The sequence below is a fragment of the Talaromyces rugulosus genome, chromosome IV, assembly GCF_013368755.1.
Source record: "Talaromyces rugulosus chromosome IV, complete sequence".
Lineage (NCBI taxonomy): Eukaryota > Fungi > Ascomycota > Eurotiomycetes > Eurotiales > Trichocomaceae > Talaromyces > Talaromyces rugulosus.
This window is the reverse complement of record NC_049564.1, coordinates 5,069,921-5,092,195: the sequence shown is the minus strand read 5'-3', so window position 1 is coordinate 5,092,195 and position 22,275 is coordinate 5,069,921. Positions and strand designations below refer to the sequence as shown.

The window sequence follows — 22,275 nt, the reverse complement described above, 5'->3', positions numbered from 1 at the left end:
AAACCCTTGTCAACCGTCTTATTATTATCATTACTTTCAATAGACTCCTCGACTAACAGCTGTCTCATCAGTGCCGTCTATTTTACCATCCTACAGGCGCACAACTACTGCATATTGTCTCTTGTCAGGTCGACCCGAGTGCGTTTGATCTGGCAGCCCAACCTTCAACCGCTGGAGTTGCCTGCGCTTCACAGCTCCATCAGTGATTATGCTATCCTCGCGCTGAAATTGCAAAGACCACAATGGGCGTGAATTCCCGGCGTCCTCTACTCCCTGCCCCCACCGAATCTATCATCGACACCACCGGTAGCAGTATGACCGGCACCGACCTTGCTACCGACGTCTCTCGACGCACCGACAAATCCTCCTACTCCATCCCTGACGATGGCAGCCCCATCACCATTTCCACCAGGCGCCGGGCACAGAAGAAAGAAGAAGACGACACGGCCAAGCTGTCGCGCACAAACCACCAATCACAGACCTCGCTACTCATCGAGTACTTTGAGGCCGGAAAACCCAGCTCGCGACTCAGCTCAAGGCCGAGCATCCGCGTCAAGGTGGTCCCCTCTGGGAGCAGGAGGTCCAAAGACCACCAGAATGAAACCATCCAGATCCGCGAGGGTAGCGGCAGTGGCAGCAGCAAGCGCCACCACTACACCCGACGCATCTCTTTGAGCACCCCGTCAAAACACAGAAAAACCACGGAGCCCACTGATGACCAGAGCAACACCGACGATGACCAGGCCGCACGCCCACTAGAGATCGAGTTTGTTGAGCGTGATCCTGACAGCGAATTGTCTAATGATCGACTTCTTCAGCCTACCTCCGAGATCTCATCCATGCCTGCAGACAGCATGTTGGACGGATCGGCCGTGTCTGGAGTGCCCCGGCGCAAACGCAGCCAGAGTATGGATAAGGCCTCTGGCGCCGCCGAAGCCGACCTCCTCAAAGCTCCTTCACGACGGAGAAGCCGAAGTCTGAGCCGTGAGAGAATCGCTTACAAAGTCGCCCAGAAACTAAATGCCGGCGACGTCGCCAGCAGCAGCCGCAGACGCTCTAGCCGCAACGAGAGCAAAGAAATTCTCGAATCTGACCCGACGGATCTGAAGAAGCGCTCTCACAGACATCGCAGCGACGAGCAGCCCAGCGTGGAATCTAGCTTGCTGAGTGGCTCGAATGTCTCGTCCCACCACAAATCTGGAGATGCCATTTCCTTTCGCTCTGGAACCTCGAGATCATCCCTGAACAACACTAAATTCTTGGAAACTGTAGAGGATGCCATTCGTCGTCTTATTCTTCCAGAACTCAAGGAGCTCAAGAAAGACCAGACGACTACCTCGAACAAGTCCAAGTTCGAGCGCGATCTCACTGGCAGCGCCTCTACTCCGAAAGATGGTCTCAAGCGTACCTTGTCGAAACACTCAAGTGCCCCCGATGTTAGCCGGAGCTCCATCTTCGCCGTTGACTCTAACAATGAAGAAGTGGTCACTCCAGAAGAGCGCCGGAGACGCCACAAAGAGCGTCGACGTGCCAAAGAGAAGACCCCGTCGCCCGAGAACAGCATTCGTATTCGTAAAGGCTCGCGCCCCGAAAACCAGCGTGCATACACGGACAACGACATGATACGGCGCCAGAGGAGCAAAGGCCTTCGAGATGCAGCAGCAGCAGGCATCGTCGGAACCGTCCTCACATCGGCAGCTCTTTCGCACCACGACTCCAAATCAAGTCTCGGCAAAAAATCGAGGAGAAGAAGGTCGTCCAAGAGCAGTAGCAGAACCCCAAGCATTCATGGAACCGAAACTGAACTGGTTTTTCAAAAACACAATGTTCCACCTATGCCATTCCGCAGTGACGTGGACACTGAGCTGACTCGCGACTCGATTCTCTCTCAGAGAACTGACGACACCGAAACCCCAGCTACACGTCACGTACAGGAACTCATTCGCGGTTCTCCTACTCTAGCCACTCCACCTCGCACTCCGCTCGATAATCAGCGAGCACTGACTTCTCATCGAATTGACCATGATGATATCTACGACAGAGCCGAGTCTCCTTTTGGCGATGTTGTGCTGGAAGGCGCTGCTGGGGCCATCGCGGCGGCGGCAGCAGGAAACCTTCTTAGCCACCACTTTGACGATGATATTTTGGGTCCAGAAGACAGCAACCAACATCCACGTGCTCTTAGTCCAATTCACAGTGTTGCCAGCGACGATGATTTACACGAAACCCAAATCACCGAGACTGGCCAGGAAGGCGAAGAGGAGGACCGTCCATACTCGATCCAATCTCTATCATCTGCGCCTAGCACTGATTTAGCCAGGTCGACTCGCCATGAGGGCGGCAACTTGGATAGTCGAAGCGAGGTTTTCAGGCACTCTGACGAGCATGGAACGGAACTAGGCTATGAAACAGGGGAGCCAGAGGGTAGCCGTGAGGAACACTGGAACGACGAACCTCTCCATGGCCAATACGAGGATCGCATTGATGATCCAGCAGTTGATGCTGGCTTTACGGATGATGACGAAGCTCACATGGAAAATGGCGACTCGCCTCGAAGCTTCACAAAAGAAGTTGGTGCGAATCCAGAGATTCTGAACGGAAATCCCGTGGAATCCGTGGTCGCTTCGCTCTTAGACCCTTCCATGCTGGGCACAAAATCTGGCCTGTCCCAGACTCGTTCTCAGGCGGACTCTCTTAGCCGATCGGTGGATGGAAGCTACGTTGAGGACCAGGCTCATAGTCGACCAACCAGCTCGCACCGAGGAAGTCCTCTAAAGCACGAATACGACATTAACGGCCATGACGAGAAGTCGTTTACCAAGAGACTCGGTGCTGCCTCGCCACCACAGAGCGTCACTCAATCGGAAGAAGCCGAATACGATGATGAACAATATCCTCTGGATACCACTATCGTGAAGGAAGACGAAGAAGAATACGATCATTTGCCGGAGGGCGATCAATTTCAAGAAGATGAGTTGGAAATCGACACCAATCCGTCCATCATCCAAGGTCCCATTGGAGACCCTGAAACCCGTGACCACTGGCCATATGATCCTACTTCACAGACGACTAGAGATGTTCAGTTGTCTCCTGCCCACGACGGCCATGCTTCTGCTGCCATTGCAGGGGCATCGGGTGCCGGTCTCGGCTTCACTGCTGCAGAGCGTTCTGCAGGCTACGATGAACCATATAGCCGAGCTTACATGGATGGCCATATCTTTTCAACACCCCCCGGCGCCAAGGACGAAGGCTACATTTCCGCCGCGAACCCTATGTCTCCAAGTAACGCAACCCCAGAGCCTCACGCCAAGTTCAACACCCTTGACCATGTCAATCCGCCACTCCTTTTTGACAACAATGACCTCGAGGATCCATTCATCGGCTCTAGTCAACAACGCCATTTTAGCGGTTATTCGCATGGCATGGCATCTCCCATCTATGACAGCGCTACAGGCCGGGGTATTGAAAGCATCGAGTCAAAGGACATTATTGCTCTGATGAACCATGTGAGTAACACGAATATTTTTTTTATATGTGCATTTTTACTAACCAAAATTTTAGCTTACTGTCCGAGACGCTCAACGCAACGCCCGTGACACTGAAATGTTGGTGACTCTCGTTCGGAGTGCTGCAGAGATGCGCGGCTCCTTTGAGGAAATGAAGAAGTACATTGCCCAGCAGGACGAAATGATCATTCAGGCGAACGAGAAACAACACGAGCGCACTCGAGCCATTGGAGGACCACGCCCACTTCCTGCCTCTAGGTCCGATCGCCAACTGAGTCAACTCGCAGCTGCTGAGTATGGCGCCGATATTCAAGCAAAACGAAAGAATGTTTTTAAGCGGGCTCTTAAAAGCTTGAGCATGAAATCTTCAAACGACTTGACTAAGATTGAAGACATGTTGGAACAACTTCTTGACGAAGTCGAAGCATTGAGAGAGGCACAGGAAGGCCGAAACGTGGGTACTGCCCCTGGCACCGGCCCCGCCAGCTTTAACTCCAATGGCCATGGAACTTCAAACCCAGACGGTTACGAGCCAGAGGGCCTAGCAGGTACTGGGTCCCCAGGTGATCAATCTGGTTTCACATCCAATTCGTCGCGGCCAGTCGGTGACACGCGGCCTATCAGCCTCCGCCGAGCATCAGAGAATCGTGTTAGCACTGTTCCCGAGGGTGACGAAGAACTGGACGCTTATGAGCAACCCCTTTTGGACAGAGAAGTCCCGTATGATGATCGGGTACCGGCTCGTCATGAGCGTGGTGTCTCTGAGCCTCTCGGAACACCGCCCCGCAAGCCTGTGCCTGCTGGTGCGGCGAGCCAGGAGACTACGCCGAGAAAGTCAGATGAGAAGTCTCGAAAGCACAAGTCCAGCTCCAGCTCCTTCTTCAAGATTTCCAGATGGTCCAAAACCACTGCTTCCTCCGTGGGCGAAGGTATTCGCAACAGCATCCAACCTAACCGCAAAGAGCGCCCAATTTCTGGAATATCACGATCTGGATCAGACCTTGCAAATCAAGACGCGTACAACGCTGGATTCTACGACACGCAAGGTGACGATCGACCTCACTCTTCTTACACTCTGGATGAGGAACAGCAAGACAACCGACCACCTTCGCCGCTCGTCCCATCGCAAGTCTCTGAAGGGCCCGTATATAAAGCACACCGGGACAGCTTTAACCTACAACACCCTCAGCCACAAAAGGGCCCAACTGACCGCTATCAGAACCATCTCGAGTTCCAAGCGCAGGACTTTGCACCGACATCTCCTACTTCTGACCGATGGGGTTCTCAGTCTAGTCTGTCTCGTTTGAGCGCCAACCCAAACCGATACAGCGGAGCAGGTGCCCGTCGTACACCAATATCGGACATGGGATATTCCGAGTTGAGCTCGGCGACTGGGCCGCCTCGTCCGCCCAAGGTCAAGGACGCCGGTCCATTGATACCTCACCGGCCATCTAAAATCAAGGAAGAGGATGAGAGATCGCAACAATCTGCCTCTCGAAACAATAGCGCCAAATATTCGCCAAGCAGCCAGCCACCACAGCGAAAACCCACCGGACCACGACCCATTACCAGTGCCGGACAGCAGAGTCCGAGCAATATTAAGCGTAACCGTTACCGTGGCAGTCCATCCCAAATCGATTACGACGATGACGAATATTGAACATGTTTTTTTTTTTTTTTTTTTTTTTTTTCCGCGAATCACAGCATTTGTTTTCAATCTGCGATTACATAATTCTAGTATGCTCCGGTTATTTCTGAGAAATCTGGAGCTTTTTCGGTTATGAACATATGCTTTCTTCAGCATTAGAGCATGGAGTTTCTTTTCTCCTCTATACTTCTATTTCGCCTGTTGAATTTTTCAATTTTTCTTTCTAAACATTTTTGCGTGCTGATACCGAAGGCAGCGTGGTGGGTGAACATTTGAATAAGTTTTTTTATCATGTCACTGTCTATTTTCGTTTTATGTACTTTTTTTTTCCCACCCTCCTGCACAAAAAGATGGCCAGTTCTTTTTTCATAGGCCCAAAAACGTTCAATTACCCTGAGCATGTATCTAGCTAGCGTCTCGGGCTGCCCTGATAGGACAGCCATTCTAAGTCAAGACTTTTGACCAGACTCCTTTTCCATTGACTGGAGCCATCAGGTTCCATCTAGATACCAAATAAGATTATTTCCCGCAGTAATTTTTATCCGTGGAGGTGCGTTTTCATCGGTGCGCGAGGTTTTTAAATAGCCTATTAGTTTTGTTGTCCACCTCTCCGTTCACCTCAATTACCGTTCAATGACTGGTTTTCAGGTACATTATTTTCAGATATTGTAGCTGTCAAATTGTTCGCGATGCAAATATGTCACGGCAACGACCTTAAAGCTGTCCAAGATCATTTCCTAATCGACTCGACTCATTGCAACTCAAAATAGAGGTACCTAGCGCAGAAAATATTGGATGTATGATCTTGAGAGACTTTTCAGATTCGTGACTCTTAGCTCAAAAGCTTCGAATCGGGGAGCTAACTAATTTACTGGCAAGTTTTGATTCGCAAAGCCATGTTACCAGTCACTTCAACGGAAAACCAAACCGCTGTATTCCGGGTCTGTATCAAGTTCAACGCTCGCCTCCTCTAACAGATGAGGAAACCACCTAAGCATCCTGTCTCGAAAAACCTCGTATCCGGCACCCATACGCAGGACTTGCATGTTTTCAACGTCAAAGTTGACACCCCCTCGGCCGTATACATGCCACTTCTGCAGGCCATAGTTAACGATCAGATCGGCACTTTCACGCACAGAAAGCTCAATATCCTCAATGCGGAACCGCTGTCCCTGCCCGGTAAGATTGGCCGAGGTTCCAAACATCAACATGCCCTGAGGGTCGTCGTCACAAAGTCGGCCCAACTCCCGCAGGAACTGGCCTTCTGGGACCGCGATACTGATCGTATCTCCCCGAGTAATCTGAGAGAGTGTGGCATCGTCCAGTGCTGCCAGACGTGGATGAAGATTTCGAGCATTAAATTTTGCAACAAGTCCAACAATCATTCCCATATCTTCCGTCAGGACACGGGTCATTTCAAATTTGGATTCCGATAACACATGCAGCTGTCGATGTTGCAAATATGTTCCAATCACGCCAATGTTATGGTTTGGACGACGGCCTTTTGCAGCAAAAACTCTCTGAATCCCAGCCTGGGTGCTCGTCAGAAGTGCATAACCGACGTCTGTCGGAACGATGATGACACCGCCAGCTTTGAGGGTCTCGTAGGCTTGCCGAGCGTCACGGGTGATGTTTGGTGCATTACCCGGCGGTGGAACAATGTGAGTGGCCATATTCTATTTCTGGATAACAGGCAGAGAGCGATTTTGATTTTCTAAAATTTCAAGAACGCTTCTGGAGAGCGTTAAAAAGAAGAAGTTTCCGGCGACGTCATTCGCAAACCAACTCGGGTATCGGAGTTCCGAGAACGAGGGAGGTTTGCAGAAACTGGCTTGTCAGATATAAAGTAGTATAATATAGGCATGGTGGATGCTCTATAAACTGGAAACTAAAATCAGACATGTTGATGGTCTGTTTTACATCAAGCAGATATACAGGATACAACCTCGGTGTGCGAAGGAATCATCCTACATGGGCGTTTCTTGGACGTTTTAATGCCGAGAGAATCTCATTACGGAGTTCCGCAGAGAGTCCTTAGCGATTCTTCGGAAGTGCTTGCACCTGAATCATGGCTGACGTGAACAACGATGAATCTCAATCTATTGAAGATAATACAGGGCGAAATGAAAGCCATTGCAAATACGTACGAGAACTTGGATGAGTTTTGTTTGCTCGCATCATTTCAAGGCTACCTCATCTATCTCATGGTATGTTTGTTTCCATTTAGTCTCTTCAAGCTTCTTGCACGAGGCAACCATTGAATTGCGGGGGTTATCGCGTCATTATCATCAACGTGGGGCTGTTTGTGCTACTGAGTTGGGTTGTTTTCATCCGAGGTGGGAAGAATGGATAGTCGTGGAAGCAAAGCGACGAACTACTTTTGCGATGTACCTTTTCGAAGTTGTCCTATCAGCCCATGAAAATATTCCCCGCTTCACCAATGTCGATATTCGGTGCCTTCCTGCATCATTATGCAAGGAGATGTGGCAAACGCAGGCCAGATGCAGCTGGGGAGAGCATACAACCGTCACCTCGCGGAGTGTGCTTGTGGAGGTCCGTTGATCTAAGGCTTATGGATCACCGCAGGCCTGAGTGAGCATGACGTTTCTCGCCAATGTGAAAAACTGGATTGTTGGCTGGAAGAAGTTGATCGAGTTGGGGGCCGCTCTGTATCTTGTCATTAGTTCCAGGTATTATAATTGAGTCGTTTCACTCTCGAGGCCGGGGGTTGCGAGGGAGACAAGAAGAAACATAGCATGGGGCAATAACAATACTCGGTTCTAATAACGGGAATAGTGATTTAGAGAGCGTTCGGACACGATTCGACTGTTTGGGTTTCAGGTATAACGATTTGTGTAGACCCCCAAATGAGCTTGAGGTTGCGCTGATGGCCAATCAACACCCATGCACATGTCCTGCTGTCATGAAAAGCATCATCCCAAACTCGTCCGTTGTCTGCAGCCATCTAGAAATCCGGTTGCGCCTACTCTCGGAGCCAGTCTCCGGAGATCTCCAAAGCTCCGATATTTCTAACATTCCATCCTCCCACTGCGATAGGTGCTGACAGTATTCTTTCTCCCACACACGACGGTCGTTTGCATTCCACAGGCTTTTCCCCTCGGGAACGTAAATTCCCTTCAGTTCTCTCGCCACGAAATTCGGGACTCCCTGACGAGCGTGATATAGATTTGAAAAGATATACATCACAAATAAGCATCGGCGTTTGGCAGATGCTACAATCCAAGATTCCCAGCTAGGACGTGATTGAGAAACTTCTTCCCTGCACATCACCCCAGCTTTGGCAGTACGGAAAGCAATTTCTTGCAAATTGATCATGGAAGAGTCGTCGCAGCATACTATGTTGCCAATTGGAGAAAAATAGGCCAATATTGTGTAAATGAGATATGCCTGGAATGAGCAGAGAAGATCAAAATCGCTCTCGGAAGGTTGCTAGAACAAGGTTCAGCAGGAGACAAGGGTTACAGGGAATTTCCGCCATACCAAGTTAATAAGTCTCTGCATCTCCTCCTTCAAAATGGAAGCCACCATTCCCTCGCTCCCTGGGGCCCGTTTTTGCCATAACCGGACCAAGCTAAAGCAGTTGGCTAGGGATTCGGGAATATTTTGCTTGGCGAGCTGCATTGGATGGATTATTGGAGGAACACCCTGACGACTTAGCATATGGCCCGGATATGATCTCAGTATGCACGAGATGCATTCTAGTGTAAAAGGATGGAAGATCTTAGGCACATGGTCAGGCATTGGTGATAAGAGAGAACGCATCCAGTAGTTTCGGATCTCTTCTGCGTCTGCCATCGGTACGAGATGAATATCATCGAAATCCAAGCACTCTTGGGAATCAGGCGAAATTTGGAGCGATCTGGTCAGAACTGGGGCTGCTGCAACTGCGTTCGTTGATGCACTGTGCGGACTTGCGTGTGTTGTTCCTGTCAACGAAAGATCGGCTGAATAGACGAAGTCGCCAAAATCATAGTTTTGAGCGGACACTGAAGGGGAGTCTGGGAAAACCACGCCGTGACCCAATGCCTCATCTCCCGAGGGATATCGACATTGCCTGTCGTGGGCGCGACATCGTGAGCAAACAGGTTTTTCTAGGCCGCACCGGACTTTCGTGGTTGCACAGTTTTGGCATGCCTTCTTTCGGGAAGGGGCTGGCCTCTTCGTCCGTGAACTTGAAGCATTCATGGCAGTGCAGTTGGGTTCTGTGAGCCAGTTGCGAAGCCTCAGCCGCCACTCGTGTCGTGGTATAGAGGAAGGCGTCGGAGTTCCGCTCGATGACTAACCATTCCCGTCGCCAGATGAACGTTCGTGGGCTTCAAGAGCTCGACTTGTCTTCCGTGGTAATAAAGAAATAAAAATAAAAACAAAAGTAGCAGGTTATAATGAATGATGGTGAAAGATATATTCCAACATTACGGGCAAAAAAGGAACACATCTAACGAGGATGGATGGGATCTGATCCTCTGTTCGGAATTCCGAGCATAAATTCCGAGAGTATATTTTTGAATACAAATATATAAGAGTTCACCTCGTCCAGATGTCCACAACTTTAAGAATTCCCTTGTTGCCGTTATCAAAGCAACTGCGTCCTCAAGTCCTCATGGAACCATTACTTCGTGAAAGCTCGTTCGGGAGGTGTTTGAACTATTTGTCTCATGGCAAATGTTTCCCATATCCCGATCCAAACATGCAGCAATGGGAGAAATCCATACAGTCAAATGTAGCTGATAACTCAGGTGTATCCGAGTCTGATCAACAGCACATTGTCGATTTTTTGGGTCCTGAGGACAGAGATATTCCTAGGAATTGGCCGAGGCTCGTGAAAGCCATTGTCATGCTCGATGTCATGTTCCTGAATTTCAGTTTTTATGCAGCCTCAGCAATTTTTACTCCAAGCATTCCAGGAATCGAGGGAGGTTTCAATGCCACCACCGCCGAAGGAACGCTTGGTTTGTCGCTCTTTGTGATTGCCTACGGCATTGGGCCCCTCATTGTTAGTGTTCATCCTCGATACGTTCGACTTGCCATGCTAAGTGAAATTTTGACAATTACTGATTCTGTAGCTCTCACCGCTTTCTAATCTCCCTTCGATTGGGCGTACTCCCGTCTATTTATTCGGGTCCCTCGCATTTTGCTTGTTCAACATTGGCACAGCACTCGCAAAGAACCTGCAGACAATATTGGTACTTCGATTCTTTGGAGGCCTGTTCGGAAGTGCTCCCATAAGTGTCGGCGGTGCTACATTAATGGAAGTGTATGGACCTAATGAAGTACCGTATGCTATCGCTCTATATGCAGTTAGTGGTGTTTGTGGGCCAATTCTAGGACCAGTACGTTTTTTATTACCCGAAAGTCTATATGATTTGTCTGCTATTATTCTGAGACTAACTGGAAGGAAAGATTTTGGGAACGCTTGCAGTGTGAGTTCAAATCCATCAGTTACCTGCAGTAACATCATTGACGAAAGGTCACAGCAATCGTTGGCAAACATGGTCAGCAAGCCTCTGGCTTATCACTGGTATAGCTGGGTTCACCACCATCTTTATCTTCTTCTTTCTGCCTGAAACTTTGTCTACAAATATTTTGCTTCGTCGTGCACGTCGAATTCGTGCAAGAACAGGAAACCCTGCAGCGCAAACACAATCTGAAATGACAACGCCGAAAGCAGGTTTTGCCACCACAGTCATCAAACAGAGTATCGATGATTTCAAGTTATCGTGCATGGATCCTGTCATTCTCTTTGTGAATCTCCATACAATGCTAATCTACGGTATACTATACTTGTGGTTTGAATTCTTTCCATTCGGTACGGAGTGTTATTTCTACACTTAAAACAGCCCGTCGGGGCTAACGATATCCCTAGTTTTCGACGGTATTTATCATTTCACTGCTATTCAGCAGGCCTGTATGTTCTCTATCTTGTGCATAATAATCTTCATGCTAATCTCTGCAAGTTGCCTTTTTTGGGATCCTGGCCGGTGCAGTCGTCTCGGTGGCAATATATGTCCTCTGGCTGTATTTCTCTTATCAACCTAAATTGCGTGATTCCAACGTTCGTTTGGAACCTGAAGCACGACTAGTTCCTGGACAGATTGGTGCTATCTGCATTCCTGTCTGCCTTTTTGTTTTTGCATGGAGCTCAAGAGCGAGGTATGTCCTCCCTCAGATGACAGAAATGGCAGATTACTAATGATGATCTTACCAGCGTTCCGTGGATCGTTCCGATTATTGGCACTGCATTCTTTGCGCCTGGGTTTTATTTGACATTCCAATCTATACTTAATTACCTCGGCGAGTCGTACCCAAGATATGTTGCAAGTGTGTTTGCAGGCAATACCTTCTTTCGAAGTTCATTCGGGGGAGCACTACCTTTGGCTGCGCCTCGGATGCTAGAATCACTAGGAATTGGATGGGCTTCGAGCGTTCTGGGATTCATATCGGTTGCCATGGTTCCCCTCCCTTTTATATTGGAAAGGGTAAGCAAACACTCTATACCATGGTGTTGGAAATTTGCTGACGATAATTTTTGAAGTACGGAAAGAGGCTTCGTTCCTGGAGCCCTTATGCAAATTAGATGTTGGCTCAGCTCGGCTGGAAAAAGATCTACACTTTGAACATGGTCAGAATTGATGTATCTAGCGATTTAAAGAGCAAGACAATTTTCTTTCACGCATCATGCGAAATACTTTGTCAAATACAGTAGACCTAGACGACACCCGGGAATGTGCACACACCGTGCAACCACACCCAATGGCTCATGCCGAACTACTTTGTACAATCTATCGTCTACTGGGATATCTGGCCGGCAGACTTGTCTACCCAACCAGCATAATCTACACCAAGATTTCAAATCGTCATTCAGCCTCTCTTTCCCCTTATAGGGCTTGTTAAAGCAGTCACATCGAAAACATCCGATCGCGGTATCGATTTCGCCCTGTCCAAACGGATGGTATGGTGCACCTAAAGTCAAACATTACAAATACCGATTGAATTTGATTCGGCTACATGGAAATTACCCCTATTATTTTGTACATAATAACATGTGAAACATGTTCAACTTTAGGGGAGGTTGTGCCAGTAGGGCATATTATCATTGATGTGAGCGATCCCTAAGCCTATCAGGGTTATTACCTATCATTGACAAACACCGTGATGATATCAAGGTGGGGTAGATGTAAACCTTCATGATCTCAAACACATGTCAATGATTAATTTCATCACCTACACTTACCACACATTCTTAACCAAAACAAGTACTTACCAAAGACTTTGGGCGTAATGGGCGATCCATTAGATCTCCTTATTTGTGTGACGTGCGGTGTGCAATACAGCGAAACCTTGGAGTCACAACGCAAGGCGTGCCCTGTATGCGATGATCCGCGTCAATACGTTGCAGCAGCCGGGTTCGATCTTTTTCCTTTTCTCTCTTTTTCTTTCTTTCCACTGTGTGTATGTAAAATTTGAATAGTACTGATGTGACGATATCCAAGGCAATCCTGGACAACGCTGCGGGGCATGCGCGAGTCTGGGAAATATCAGAATAAATTCACGCCGATCCAAGACAGATCTCTGGCGAGCAGCAACAGTGATAAACGCCAGTTGATTAGCATCCAGACGGTGCCGCAGGTAGCCATCGGCCAGCGAGCTCTGTTGTGTGTCTCACCGCAGGGAAACGTGCTCTGGGACTGTATCACATATCTCGACGCGCAGACTGTGGACACCGTGAAAAGCTATGGCCCGCTGGACGCCATTGTTATTTCGCATCCGCATTATTTTAGTACCTGTCTTCAATGGGCAGAGGCATTCGGGTGTCCCGTGTATCTCTCTGCAGAAGACGAACAGTGGATCATGCGCCGCTCTGAGGATGTTAATAAGATGGTGCTATGGCCCGGGCAGCGAAAAGCTTTTTGCAGTCGCAAGAATGACGATGATGCTGTTGAATTTGTCTGTGTCAAGACAGGCGGACATTTCCCCGGCTCGTCTGTTTTGTATTGGCCAGCGACGAGGAAGTTGTTGGTGGCTGATACGATTTATGTGGTGCCTTCAGGCGTGTACCATGTCAATAGGCCGGAGGGGACAACCTCGTTTTCGTTTATGTGGAGCTATCCTAATATGGTGAGTAACAAGTTGTTATTAATGTCTTGTGTTCAGTGTTGAAGATACATGCAGATACCGCTCCCGCCGGATGAGATTCAAAATATCTGGCATGCAATCAAGGACCTGGACTTTGAAGATACACACAGCGCATTTTGGGGCAGAGATACGTATGGAAGAAGTAAAGAGCGAGTCTTGGAGAGTGCAAAAATCGTCGTCAAGTCAATGGGGCATGCGTTGCATGCTATCCATGATGAGACGGTGTGATGGAACTCTGCCGTCCTAACGTTCAAATAGTAGGTAGTACCGAGTCCATTGAAAAAGCATTTTCTAGTTCCTCTCGATAGTCACAATTAGTCTAAGTGCAAGTTAATAATAAAGCAGACAAAACCCAACAACCCTTGTAATCAATGCCGGTTAACCATACTATGCATATTTTCGTCTGCCCAGGCAAGCAAAATGGAATCAACGGGAGTAAAACTTTTATAAAACAAACTGATTATGCAAATAATGACCTCATCCTTTTCGTACACTTTCACTGCCCTGGATAAACTGCTGTGCAACTGCTGCCAAGGAACTGTACTCGAGCTCTTCACTGCTAGGAAACCTTCCGGGACATGTTGTGTCGCTTGTGGAAGGTGTATCCTGGGCATTTTTGTGCACTCGGAGTTTCTCGGAAGACTGACAAGGACTGTCGCAGTCGACAGAAGGTCGTGGAGGAAGCAAGTCCGTGTAGGCCTCTGACTTGGCTTGGGGTGTTCCTCCTAAGCCACTACTTGTTGTAGATACACGACGCCTGCGGCCCAAAAGACCGGTGGAGCTTGATGAGTATATCGAGTCGCTGACTGATATGTACGGCATGCGAGTGATAAAGGTAGGTATCGACGGGATTGGTAGGCCCGGGATAGGGCTTATGATCGTAGGAGAAGAAGCGGCACCGTCGTAACCAAGAGGAGTCCTGGTGGCTCCACGATTGACTACTGCCAGCTGTGGAGGAGTAACTGTGACCGATGGCCTAAGATTTTCAAATCCACGGCGATACGGAGGGCGGGGGGCTTGTGGCCGATGCGTAGGCCATCTTGTATCCAGCTGACGATACGATGCTTCGGACATGCCGTCAAACTCAAGAGAGCTGTGTCTCGGCGCGATGATACCGTCTGCTGGTCCAGTCGGCATTGAGCGAGCTGAGTAGCTTTCGTCTCGTCCGGGGCGGCCTCGATGCTGCTGTCCAGACGATGTAGGGTTTGTTTCGCCAGCTACCACCCGGAGGATTGAAGCGGCAAGGCTGACAATGCGAGACTCGATTCTGGCAGTATGTGCCTTTATCCATAGCGGGAGTTGGACAAAGGTGCTGATTAATGCGCTAAGGAGGCGTAGGAAGAGCAAGTAGGTAATGCACGTTGCAAGCCAGAGGAGCCTCAACGAGCTTGCACTGAGGTGGATGAGCTGGCTCTCGTCAGACGGCTGGCGCCTAACAGCAGTTTGTAGCATAATAAAAGGTGTATTCTTTTATAGCGGTTTGAGATAAAATGTCGATATTGACAAAAGAGAGTTCTCGGGGCTGGGATGAAGCAGCAGGTATAGGAAGTCACAGCGAGGGAAGGAGCGGCCCTACACTCCCTCCCAGCCCGCTCGAGACAAACAATGAACACTTTGGATCTCGACATCTCAGCAATAACCCTGAAATCACGAGCAATTGTGTGTCGCAAGCAGATAAACCCACTCGGCGACATTTCAAGGTCATTACTGAAAGGGGAAAGGCGGGGGAGACGCTTCCGAGCGACAGTGCGGCCTATCTCGGCCTGTCACCGACGTGTCGCCTCGATGCATCCCAGACTGTTTCGATAGATGGCACTTGCGAGTCGACTGAGGCCATTGAAACTTGTATCGTCTTCTCCATTACCACACGCTCGGCGTAAGATGGCATCCATTGCCCAGAACCCACCGCCACGGCCCCGCAGGTTTGCCCCTCTAAAAGGAGACTCGGAGGGAGCGCAGACAAAACTGCAGGGCATTGTATTCGACGTTGATGGCACCCTTTGGTGAGTATCTGGCATACGGTGATATCGATAGACCAGGGCTAATGACGATAAATACAGTCTTCCTCAGCATTATATGTTTACCCAGATGCGGTATGTCGCAATTTGTTTTTTTCAATCACATGCAGCATGGAAGATATTGACTTTGTTTTCTCGGCAGCGCTGCACTCGGTATTGACCGCTCAGTCGACATTCTTGACCATATTCGCGCTCTGCCCTCAGATGAGGCGCGCAGCGAGGCAGTGGCCAAGATCCAGGCCATTGAGCGCGAAGCCATGCTTGCTCAGCAACCCCAGCCCGGTCTTGTGCAGCTGATGGACTATCTCGAAAGAAAGAACATGCGCCGAGCACTGTGCACGAGAAACTTTGAGTGAGTATTGATCCGTTTGCCAGAAAGAGAGACAAAAAGAAGAAGAAAAGGCTGATCTTAATCGCTCAGGGCGCCGGTGACACATCTTTTACAGAATCACCTACCTGATCATATCTTTGAGCCAATTATCACTCGCGATACGCCAAATCTTCTGCCCAAGCCAGAGCCAGCCGGTATCTTGCACATTGCACGCCAATGGAACTTGGATAACCATGCAGAAAGCATGATCATGGTGCGTGGCGACCTTTTCCCTTCTTTAAAACACCCATTGATTTGGAATAGGTTGGAGATAGCATTGATGATATGACTTCTGGTCATACAGCTGGCGCAGCCACTGTATTACTCGTCAACGAACGCAATACACACCTGAAAGAACACCACCACACAGATCTATGCATCTCAAGACTTGATGACCTTATCGACATTTTAGAGAATGGATTCGTGGGTGACAACAGTGCTGGTTCCAGCAGCACCTCACAATAATAGATTTCTGACTTTTGACTCGTGATCCTGCAAAACCCGCACAGCTTTGCTGTCTCAAACCTTTGGGATATAATCATGACAAATGTAATGTAGTTTACATAGAATTTTTACAATGTGAACTAGAGCATCAATAGATCTAAGAGTGGTATCAAAACCAAACGCCTAAAAGATGACGAGTAAGAACGCCGTGGATAATAGGAACATGCAGAACCATCAGCCCAAGGTATAATAATAGGTATAATAATAGGTATCATAATACAGGATGCACGTTTAAGGCCGACCGGGGCGATATTGGTCTCGTCCTCTTCCGCGACCTCGGCCTCCGCCACCACCACCCCGTGTAGCCCACGGAGGTGGCCCAGGTTTACGGTTTCCTTGGGAGTGAACACCAAATGGCTTTAGTGGCAGTTTTGGCGAGCGCGAACGCTCTCGGGGGTTGTAAGCCTGTCCCCGATCTCGGTAGTCCCTGGGTTGAAATGGTGGAGGACCGGGCGGTGGAGGCTCACGAGGAAGAGGGGGAGGTCCTCCACCGAAGCTTCTATCTTGTCCAAGGCCTTTGATCTGGATTTTGCCTCGACCTCCCTGGGGCCTTTGTGCCTGAGGGTTGTGCAGTGCAAGCATGTTGTCATCATCTTGCGCAGGTTGGGGCTGGTCACCGCGGCCGCGGATGCGCATCCCCGTCTGGTCAGCTTTCCGAGGTCCAAGGATAGAATTTAGATTCGTAATCGTAGAAGGCTCATAAGCCTTGATAGAGAACGTGCTAGATGTGGTGGGGACCTTTTTCGATGGACAATCGCCCAAGAGATGATTTTTGTTAGTGCAATAACTGCAAGATATCGACACTTTGATAGGACCATCGAGTGGCTGTTGTCTGGGAAACTTCCACAACTTATCACAGTCCAGTTCTAAGTGGGTGTCGGAACCACAATATTCACACGGTGTTTCTGCAGCCGAGGATTTCAAGAGTGATTGACAATCTTCAACATCATGGCCAACTTCTCGGCACTTTTGGCACCGTCTTACGGTTGGGCAAAGCCGGTCTTCGTGCAAATCCCACGCGCCGCAATTTAGACACTGCAATAATGTGAGCATTGATCTTGGGAACAACAAAAAAGTACAACATACCTCCTTTGTTGGACAGATAAAAGCAAGATGGCCTTTTTCTAAACATTCAGTGCAAGAAATAGGCATCGAGAGGTCAATATCATTGATGTTGCGGTCGATAAAAAAATAGCGAGCCTGTATTTGAAGGTCCTTTGGTTTAAGATCCGCAAGGACCGCTGGCACGACTTTGTATCTAGAGGTGAAATCTGCCAATGCTGCAGCTTTTGATCGGTACGAAAATGAATCTTTAGGAGCATGTCCGCCATCTTTTGTTAGCGCGGAACCATTGCTTAATGCCGCGGCTTCAGAATCACCAAGCGTATCATTCTCAACACTTGGATGCCCGATATTCAGCATCACCGAGTCACCGCCTTCAGAGACTTCCCCGCTCTCTGAGCCCTCCGAGTCGTAGACAAAATAGGTCTTTGAATGGTCGTCCTCGTCCTGATGTTCGTTCGAAATCTTAACAGGCTGGTTCTCTTGCGCCTCATCCTCTGACTCGGAAGCGCTTCGACTTCGAAAATATTTGTCGTTGACTGCATCGAACGCTGTTTTATCCTGAGCAGGGACGGAGGGCGTCTTCCTTTTCCCGAGGGTTGTACGGATGGCACTGCGGCTTGCTTGGTTCCAATTGATCGCGGCTTTGTTCTGGGTCGGCTTCGTGGCGCCATTGGCATTCTCATTCTCGCTGTTTGATGAGTGTGACTCGGACGAGGAAGTGGCGTCTTCTTGGTCTACATCCAAAGGAGTGGTAGTGAATGTGCCTCCGCGCGGTATCACGTCTTGCAAATTTTTCTTCGCTGGGTTCTTCGTTTTTTTTCTGGTAGCACGATTTTTGGGCCTCGTTTGCGAGGCAGAGGCACTAGAATTGGATTGTGAGCGCGATACACCCACAGCAGCAGTGCGCGAGTCACGCTCGTCGTCAGAGCTACCTGGCATAGCGACTGGAGAGACCTTCTCTTGGTCTTGAGAAATTTTTCCTCGTCTCTCTTTCTGGCTGGCTTCGCACTGGTCAATGAACACACGAGGGGCACCGCTTTTAGACGAGACTCGAGGGCTGCAGGAGGGAAGCGCGCGCAGAGTGCCAGTGCAACAGCATGCTAGAAGTGTTCAGGTCGTCTCGTTTCGAATCGAGTCTGATAACGAAGGCAAGACATGGACGCGCCGGGCCAATCACGGGCTGCAGATTGGCAGAAGTGGATCGCCCGCAGCACAGGGCTTGGCAGGGCTTGGCATATGTTGATGTCAGCAACAGCCCCAGCTTTATGCCCCCTCAGATAGTACGTAGTAGGTTCAGGCTCTGTCGGAGCTTCATACAAAGGCACGACTACTGCATACAATTCGCACCCCCTACTGCACGCCACATCCTGCGAGCGCGCGCGAAACCGGTTCGCGCTGGTCTTGTGTTTTGCTCAGTTTGCACTCCCGATGGCCGGGACGCGCTAAACCGGATACAAATCACGTCGACCACTCGCCAGCTGTTTCGTCCCGGCCTTCAACCGACTACAAACGCTATCACTTCACCCGTTTTCCTTGCTGCCTTGCTTGCTCTATCGGATACCTTACTGGCCTTGTAGCCTCTCGACATTTCTTTTTGATTATCTTGGATTTACTCTCCTTCGCCTCTTCTCCCCAAAGACCGACCCTGTTCTTTGCGAACTCTTAGCATCTGATATCCACAACGAATCCATCCACACGCACCCCCCCGCGCGCTGTTGGAGACTATCGGCCTATTCTTTACTCTCGGTACATTGAGTGCCATCCCCTTTTTACCATCTCCCCTAGCCGCCAATACCGCCAAGCTGTCTTCTCTACTTATTCCGCGAACCATCTCCTTTCCGCCGGACGTCGACGGAGGCAGTGGTCGGTCGTCCCCGGATTCAAAGAAAATGAGCCAAACAAAAGGAGGCCGACGGAGGAGGTCGAGCAGTATCATATACCAGGAACCACCGGAGTCGAATGAGCAGATGAGCGACCAGGCGGCGTTGCCCAACCTCAACGCCAACTGGGTCAATGCCAAGGGTATGTCTCACCTTGGTATCACAAGGGCATATGCTGACAACTTTCCCAGGTGCCTGGACAATCCATTTTGTTCTGATAGCAGCTCTGAAGATATTTTATGATATCATTCCCGGCGTCTCTCAGGAGACGTCATGGACCCTCACCAACATCACGTACATGTTCGTCACCTTCATCATGTTCCACTGGGTGCGGGGGATTCCCTTTGAATTCAACGCCGGTGCCTATGACAACCTGAACATGTGGGAGCAAATCGACAACGGGGACCAATACACGCCCTCGAAGAAGTTCTTGCTCAGCGTACCCATCATCCTGTTCCTCCTCAGCACTCACTACACCCACTACGATCTGACCTATTTCCTCATCAATTTTATGGCGACTTTGGGTGTTGTTATTCCTAAGCTACCGATAGTAAGTCTATCCTCTCTTGCTTCGATGACGGCATGTAACAGTGACTAACATCTCCCAGTCTCATCGTCTGCGAATAGGACTCTTCTCAGAGCTGCCAGAGGACTCGTAGTCCTCTGTTGCGGCATCCACTCCTTCCCCCTGCTGATGTTTTAATAAACGCTCCTTTTTCACGTCTTATTGAACTGTTCTCCTCGATGGGACAGAACCTGTCTTTTGTCTACACAAATTGTTTGGATCACAGGGTGGCCGGGAATTTCATAAAGAAGAAGAAAAGCCTAGGATAAAATGGAATACAATCTCAACCTTCATGGTACAATAATAATGACGAATTTTGGTGTCGTTATTCCAATAATAAGACGCTGTTATAGGATTAAGTTAGTTGATCTAGATTGTATGCGAGATCGGGTTAAGCCGCATCTGTGTTTAATGACGGTCGCGTGGGGGCCTTATCGATAAGCGGGCGCGAAACTCGTCGACAACGCGCCGAGTTGCCCCAGCCTGCTCTCGCAAGCCCGAATAATGTCACGGCCAAGTGACGCCGTCACTGACTCGCTTCACCATGGCTTCGATACGTGATGATGGCACGTCCAGCTACAGAACTCCAAAGGCCATCCCATTCGAACTGCGCCAGCACTGCGCCATCTACTTTGAAGAAAAACTATGTGGGTAACCTTGGACTGTTTGATCAACACCACAGACACAAAAGAAAAAACTGACGACGCATATTTTCCCAGATTCGCAAGCTTTAGATCTCCTGCTGAATATTCTTAATTATGGCACTACAGCTTATGCTCCAGCCTACGTTCCAGCCCCGCAGTATTTGGCCCTTGCCGCAACAATCATCGTCCATCCCTCGACAACGACTCGAGCCAAGTCAAAGGAAGAACAGGAAGCTGCCAACTTGGCCCTCCAGCTTCTTCGCTTGACGCTTCAGCTGGCTAGTCCCATCTCGTCTGGGTTTAATGTTGCCTTTACCTTTACACATTTTGACTCCTCGAGACACGGCGGTCGGCGGCATGGGGACGAGTCTACTACATACGGCTCGATACCAGACCACCACGACGAAACCTCTCTCAACCTCGACCTTGGCAAGTCAGAGTCTCTATGGTCGCGGGCTGAAGATTTTTGGCAGGTAGTCGGCTGGGCATTCAATTGCTCAGTGCTACATCCAAAACGATGGGAACGATGGCAGCTATGGCTTGAATTCATGTGTCTAGCCATAGAGACTGATTGGGAGGAACGCGAAAAAATGGACAAAGCAGAGGGAACAACTGTCTTACGGGATAGTTTGTTAATGAAATACGTCACTTCGACCAGTGGAGGCTTTGGACGAAACCGTCGCTTGCTACGAGCCATTTTTGCTGACGGTAGCGGGACTTCGCTGTCTGAGTTCCGTCAAGTCTTTAAAAATGAGTTGAAGGAGCTCCCAAAGGAGACTGACCCGGTGAATCACAAAAAGAGAGCCGAGGTCAATATCGACGAAGACGAGTATGGTGACTACTTATCTCCCGACGAGGACAATTCCGAGGGCCAAGAAGGAACCACGAAAAGTCGCTCAAAACGCCCTCGTCGAGGTACCAAGCCCACAAAGGCCCCAGAAGAAGTCGAAGGGTCCAATGGGGTGGTTCACGAAATCTATTCAAACGGGGGTGTTGCAGCTTTCGGCGGGTTTCAATCCCTTGCACTCCGCCAGCGCTTGTTGACCTTGCTGATTAGAGCATCAACAAGCATGCCCAAAACATTCATGGCGGTTGATGACCTTTACCATTTATTCGTGGAAAACATTCGACACCTCCCTCTTCCCATTTTCCAGGCTTTTGTGGCACCCACTGCACTTCCATGGTTCTCACCAGACGCACACTCCACACTCTGCGAGCTTTTACTATGGCGTATACGCGAGAGTTCTGGGCCTCTGTCTAACGAGTCATTTCTAAACCAAGAAAAGCTTGAGGTATGTTTCCTGCCGTATGCTGCCAAAAACTCCAGCGCGGTGGACAATGCGAGAATGTCAATCCTCCTCGAATCTTTGATCATCCTTTTGGACAAGCATGGCATCCTTCACAATACTCAGTCGTTCAAAGAAGCTGTGGGGATAGGTAACGAGAACCGCATAGAAAAAGCGGAGGCTGAAATCCGTCGCAATAAGAATAGTCGCAAGCTGGAGGATATGGAATGGGCTTGGCTCATCGAGAGTGCCGATCGACTGCTTTACCTTGTTAATGACATACTCCCTATGGAAGAGGAGGAGGATTAGTTCCTTTCGTTTCTTCCCTTTTTTTTTTTACTCTTTTTAGACCGTCATGATACCCTGGTGGTGTGTTTGCTATGTATGATTTCAACGGGCATTAAAATACCATATGTGTAGCGTCTTGCAACTTCTATTTTACGATCTAATACTATTTCCACTGCCAAACATCACTGAATATCCATATAAAAGAGTAACATAAAGTCATGTCAAAATATTGGCACCAATAAGGAGCTGTTTGAGAAAGTAATTGGTCAAAAAGGGAAAGGAAAAGAAAAGCATCAATGGATATAAGAACGATGTCTCAACAAGCACAAAACGAATATCTACCAATA

At 49.1% G+C, this 22,275-nt stretch overlaps 9 protein-coding genes across 9 annotated transcripts; 6 read left to right on the top strand and 3 right to left on the bottom strand.

The window, feature by feature from the left end:
• Positions 1-242: 242 nt before the first annotated feature.
• Positions 243-5,166, top strand: TRUGW13939_08479 (uncharacterized protein; the record flags this gene model as incomplete). The annotated part of the gene is made up of 2 exons (XM_035491613.1): positions 243-3,506; positions 3,562-5,166. The coding sequence occupies 2 exons, from the start codon at positions 243-245 to the stop codon at positions 5,164-5,166; spliced, it is 4,869 nt and encodes a 1,622-aa protein (XP_035347506.1).
• Positions 5,167-6,065: 899 nt separating this feature from the next.
• TRUGW13939_08478 (uncharacterized protein) lies at positions 6,066-6,827 on the bottom strand (the record flags this gene model as incomplete). The annotated part of the gene is made up of 1 exon (XM_035491612.1): positions 6,066-6,827. One exon carries the CDS (start codon positions 6,825-6,827, stop codon positions 6,066-6,068), a length of 762 nt encoding a protein of 253 aa, XP_035347505.1.
• Positions 6,828-9,862: 3,035 nt separating this feature from the next.
• TRUGW13939_08477 (uncharacterized protein) lies at positions 9,863-11,749 on the top strand (the record flags this gene model as incomplete). The annotated part of the gene is made up of 8 exons (XM_035491611.1): positions 9,863-10,168; positions 10,239-10,505; positions 10,576-10,595; positions 10,650-10,981; positions 11,039-11,080; positions 11,130-11,325; positions 11,381-11,651; positions 11,708-11,749. 8 exons carry the CDS (start codon positions 9,863-9,865, stop codon positions 11,747-11,749), a joined length of 1,476 nt encoding a protein of 491 aa, XP_035347504.1.
• A 704-nt stretch (positions 11,750-12,453) lies between these two features.
• On the top strand, positions 12,454-13,536 carry TRUGW13939_08476 (uncharacterized protein; the record flags this gene model as incomplete). The annotated part of the gene is made up of 3 exons (XM_035491610.1): positions 12,454-12,578; positions 12,666-13,290; positions 13,345-13,536. 3 exons carry the CDS (start codon positions 12,454-12,456, stop codon positions 13,534-13,536), a joined length of 942 nt encoding a protein of 313 aa, XP_035347503.1.
• Positions 13,537-13,785: 249 nt separating this feature from the next.
• On the bottom strand, positions 13,786-14,760 carry TRUGW13939_08475 (uncharacterized protein; the record flags this gene model as incomplete). The annotated part of the gene is made up of 1 exon (XM_035491609.1): positions 13,786-14,760. One exon carries the CDS (start codon positions 14,758-14,760, stop codon positions 13,786-13,788), a length of 975 nt encoding a protein of 324 aa, XP_035347502.1.
• Positions 14,761-15,189: 429 nt separating this feature from the next.
• TRUGW13939_08474 (uncharacterized protein) lies at positions 15,190-16,161 on the top strand (the record flags this gene model as incomplete). The annotated part of the gene is made up of 5 exons (XM_035491608.1): positions 15,190-15,311; positions 15,369-15,401; positions 15,469-15,678; positions 15,748-15,910; positions 15,961-16,161. 5 exons carry the CDS (start codon positions 15,190-15,192, stop codon positions 16,159-16,161), a joined length of 729 nt encoding a protein of 242 aa, XP_035347501.1.
• Positions 16,162-16,431: 270 nt separating this feature from the next.
• TRUGW13939_08473 (uncharacterized protein) lies at positions 16,432-18,204 on the bottom strand (the record flags this gene model as incomplete). Its single annotated transcript, XM_035491607.1, has 2 exons — positions 16,432-17,235; positions 17,287-18,204. The coding sequence occupies 2 exons, from the start codon at positions 18,202-18,204 to the stop codon at positions 16,432-16,434; spliced, it is 1,722 nt and encodes a 573-aa protein (XP_035347500.1).
• Positions 18,205-19,154: 950 nt separating this feature from the next.
• TRUGW13939_08472 (uncharacterized protein) lies at positions 19,155-19,804 on the top strand (the record flags this gene model as incomplete). The annotated part of the gene is made up of 3 exons (XM_035491606.1): positions 19,155-19,287; positions 19,337-19,695; positions 19,754-19,804. The coding sequence occupies 3 exons, from the start codon at positions 19,155-19,157 to the stop codon at positions 19,802-19,804; spliced, it is 543 nt and encodes a 180-aa protein (XP_035347499.1).
• A 450-nt stretch (positions 19,805-20,254) lies between these two features.
• TRUGW13939_08471 (uncharacterized protein) lies at positions 20,255-21,949 on the top strand (the record flags this gene model as incomplete). The annotated part of the gene is made up of 2 exons (XM_035491605.1): positions 20,255-20,357; positions 20,430-21,949. The coding sequence occupies 2 exons, from the start codon at positions 20,255-20,257 to the stop codon at positions 21,947-21,949; spliced, it is 1,623 nt and encodes a 540-aa protein (XP_035347498.1).
• Positions 21,950-22,275: the final 326 nt, after the last annotated feature.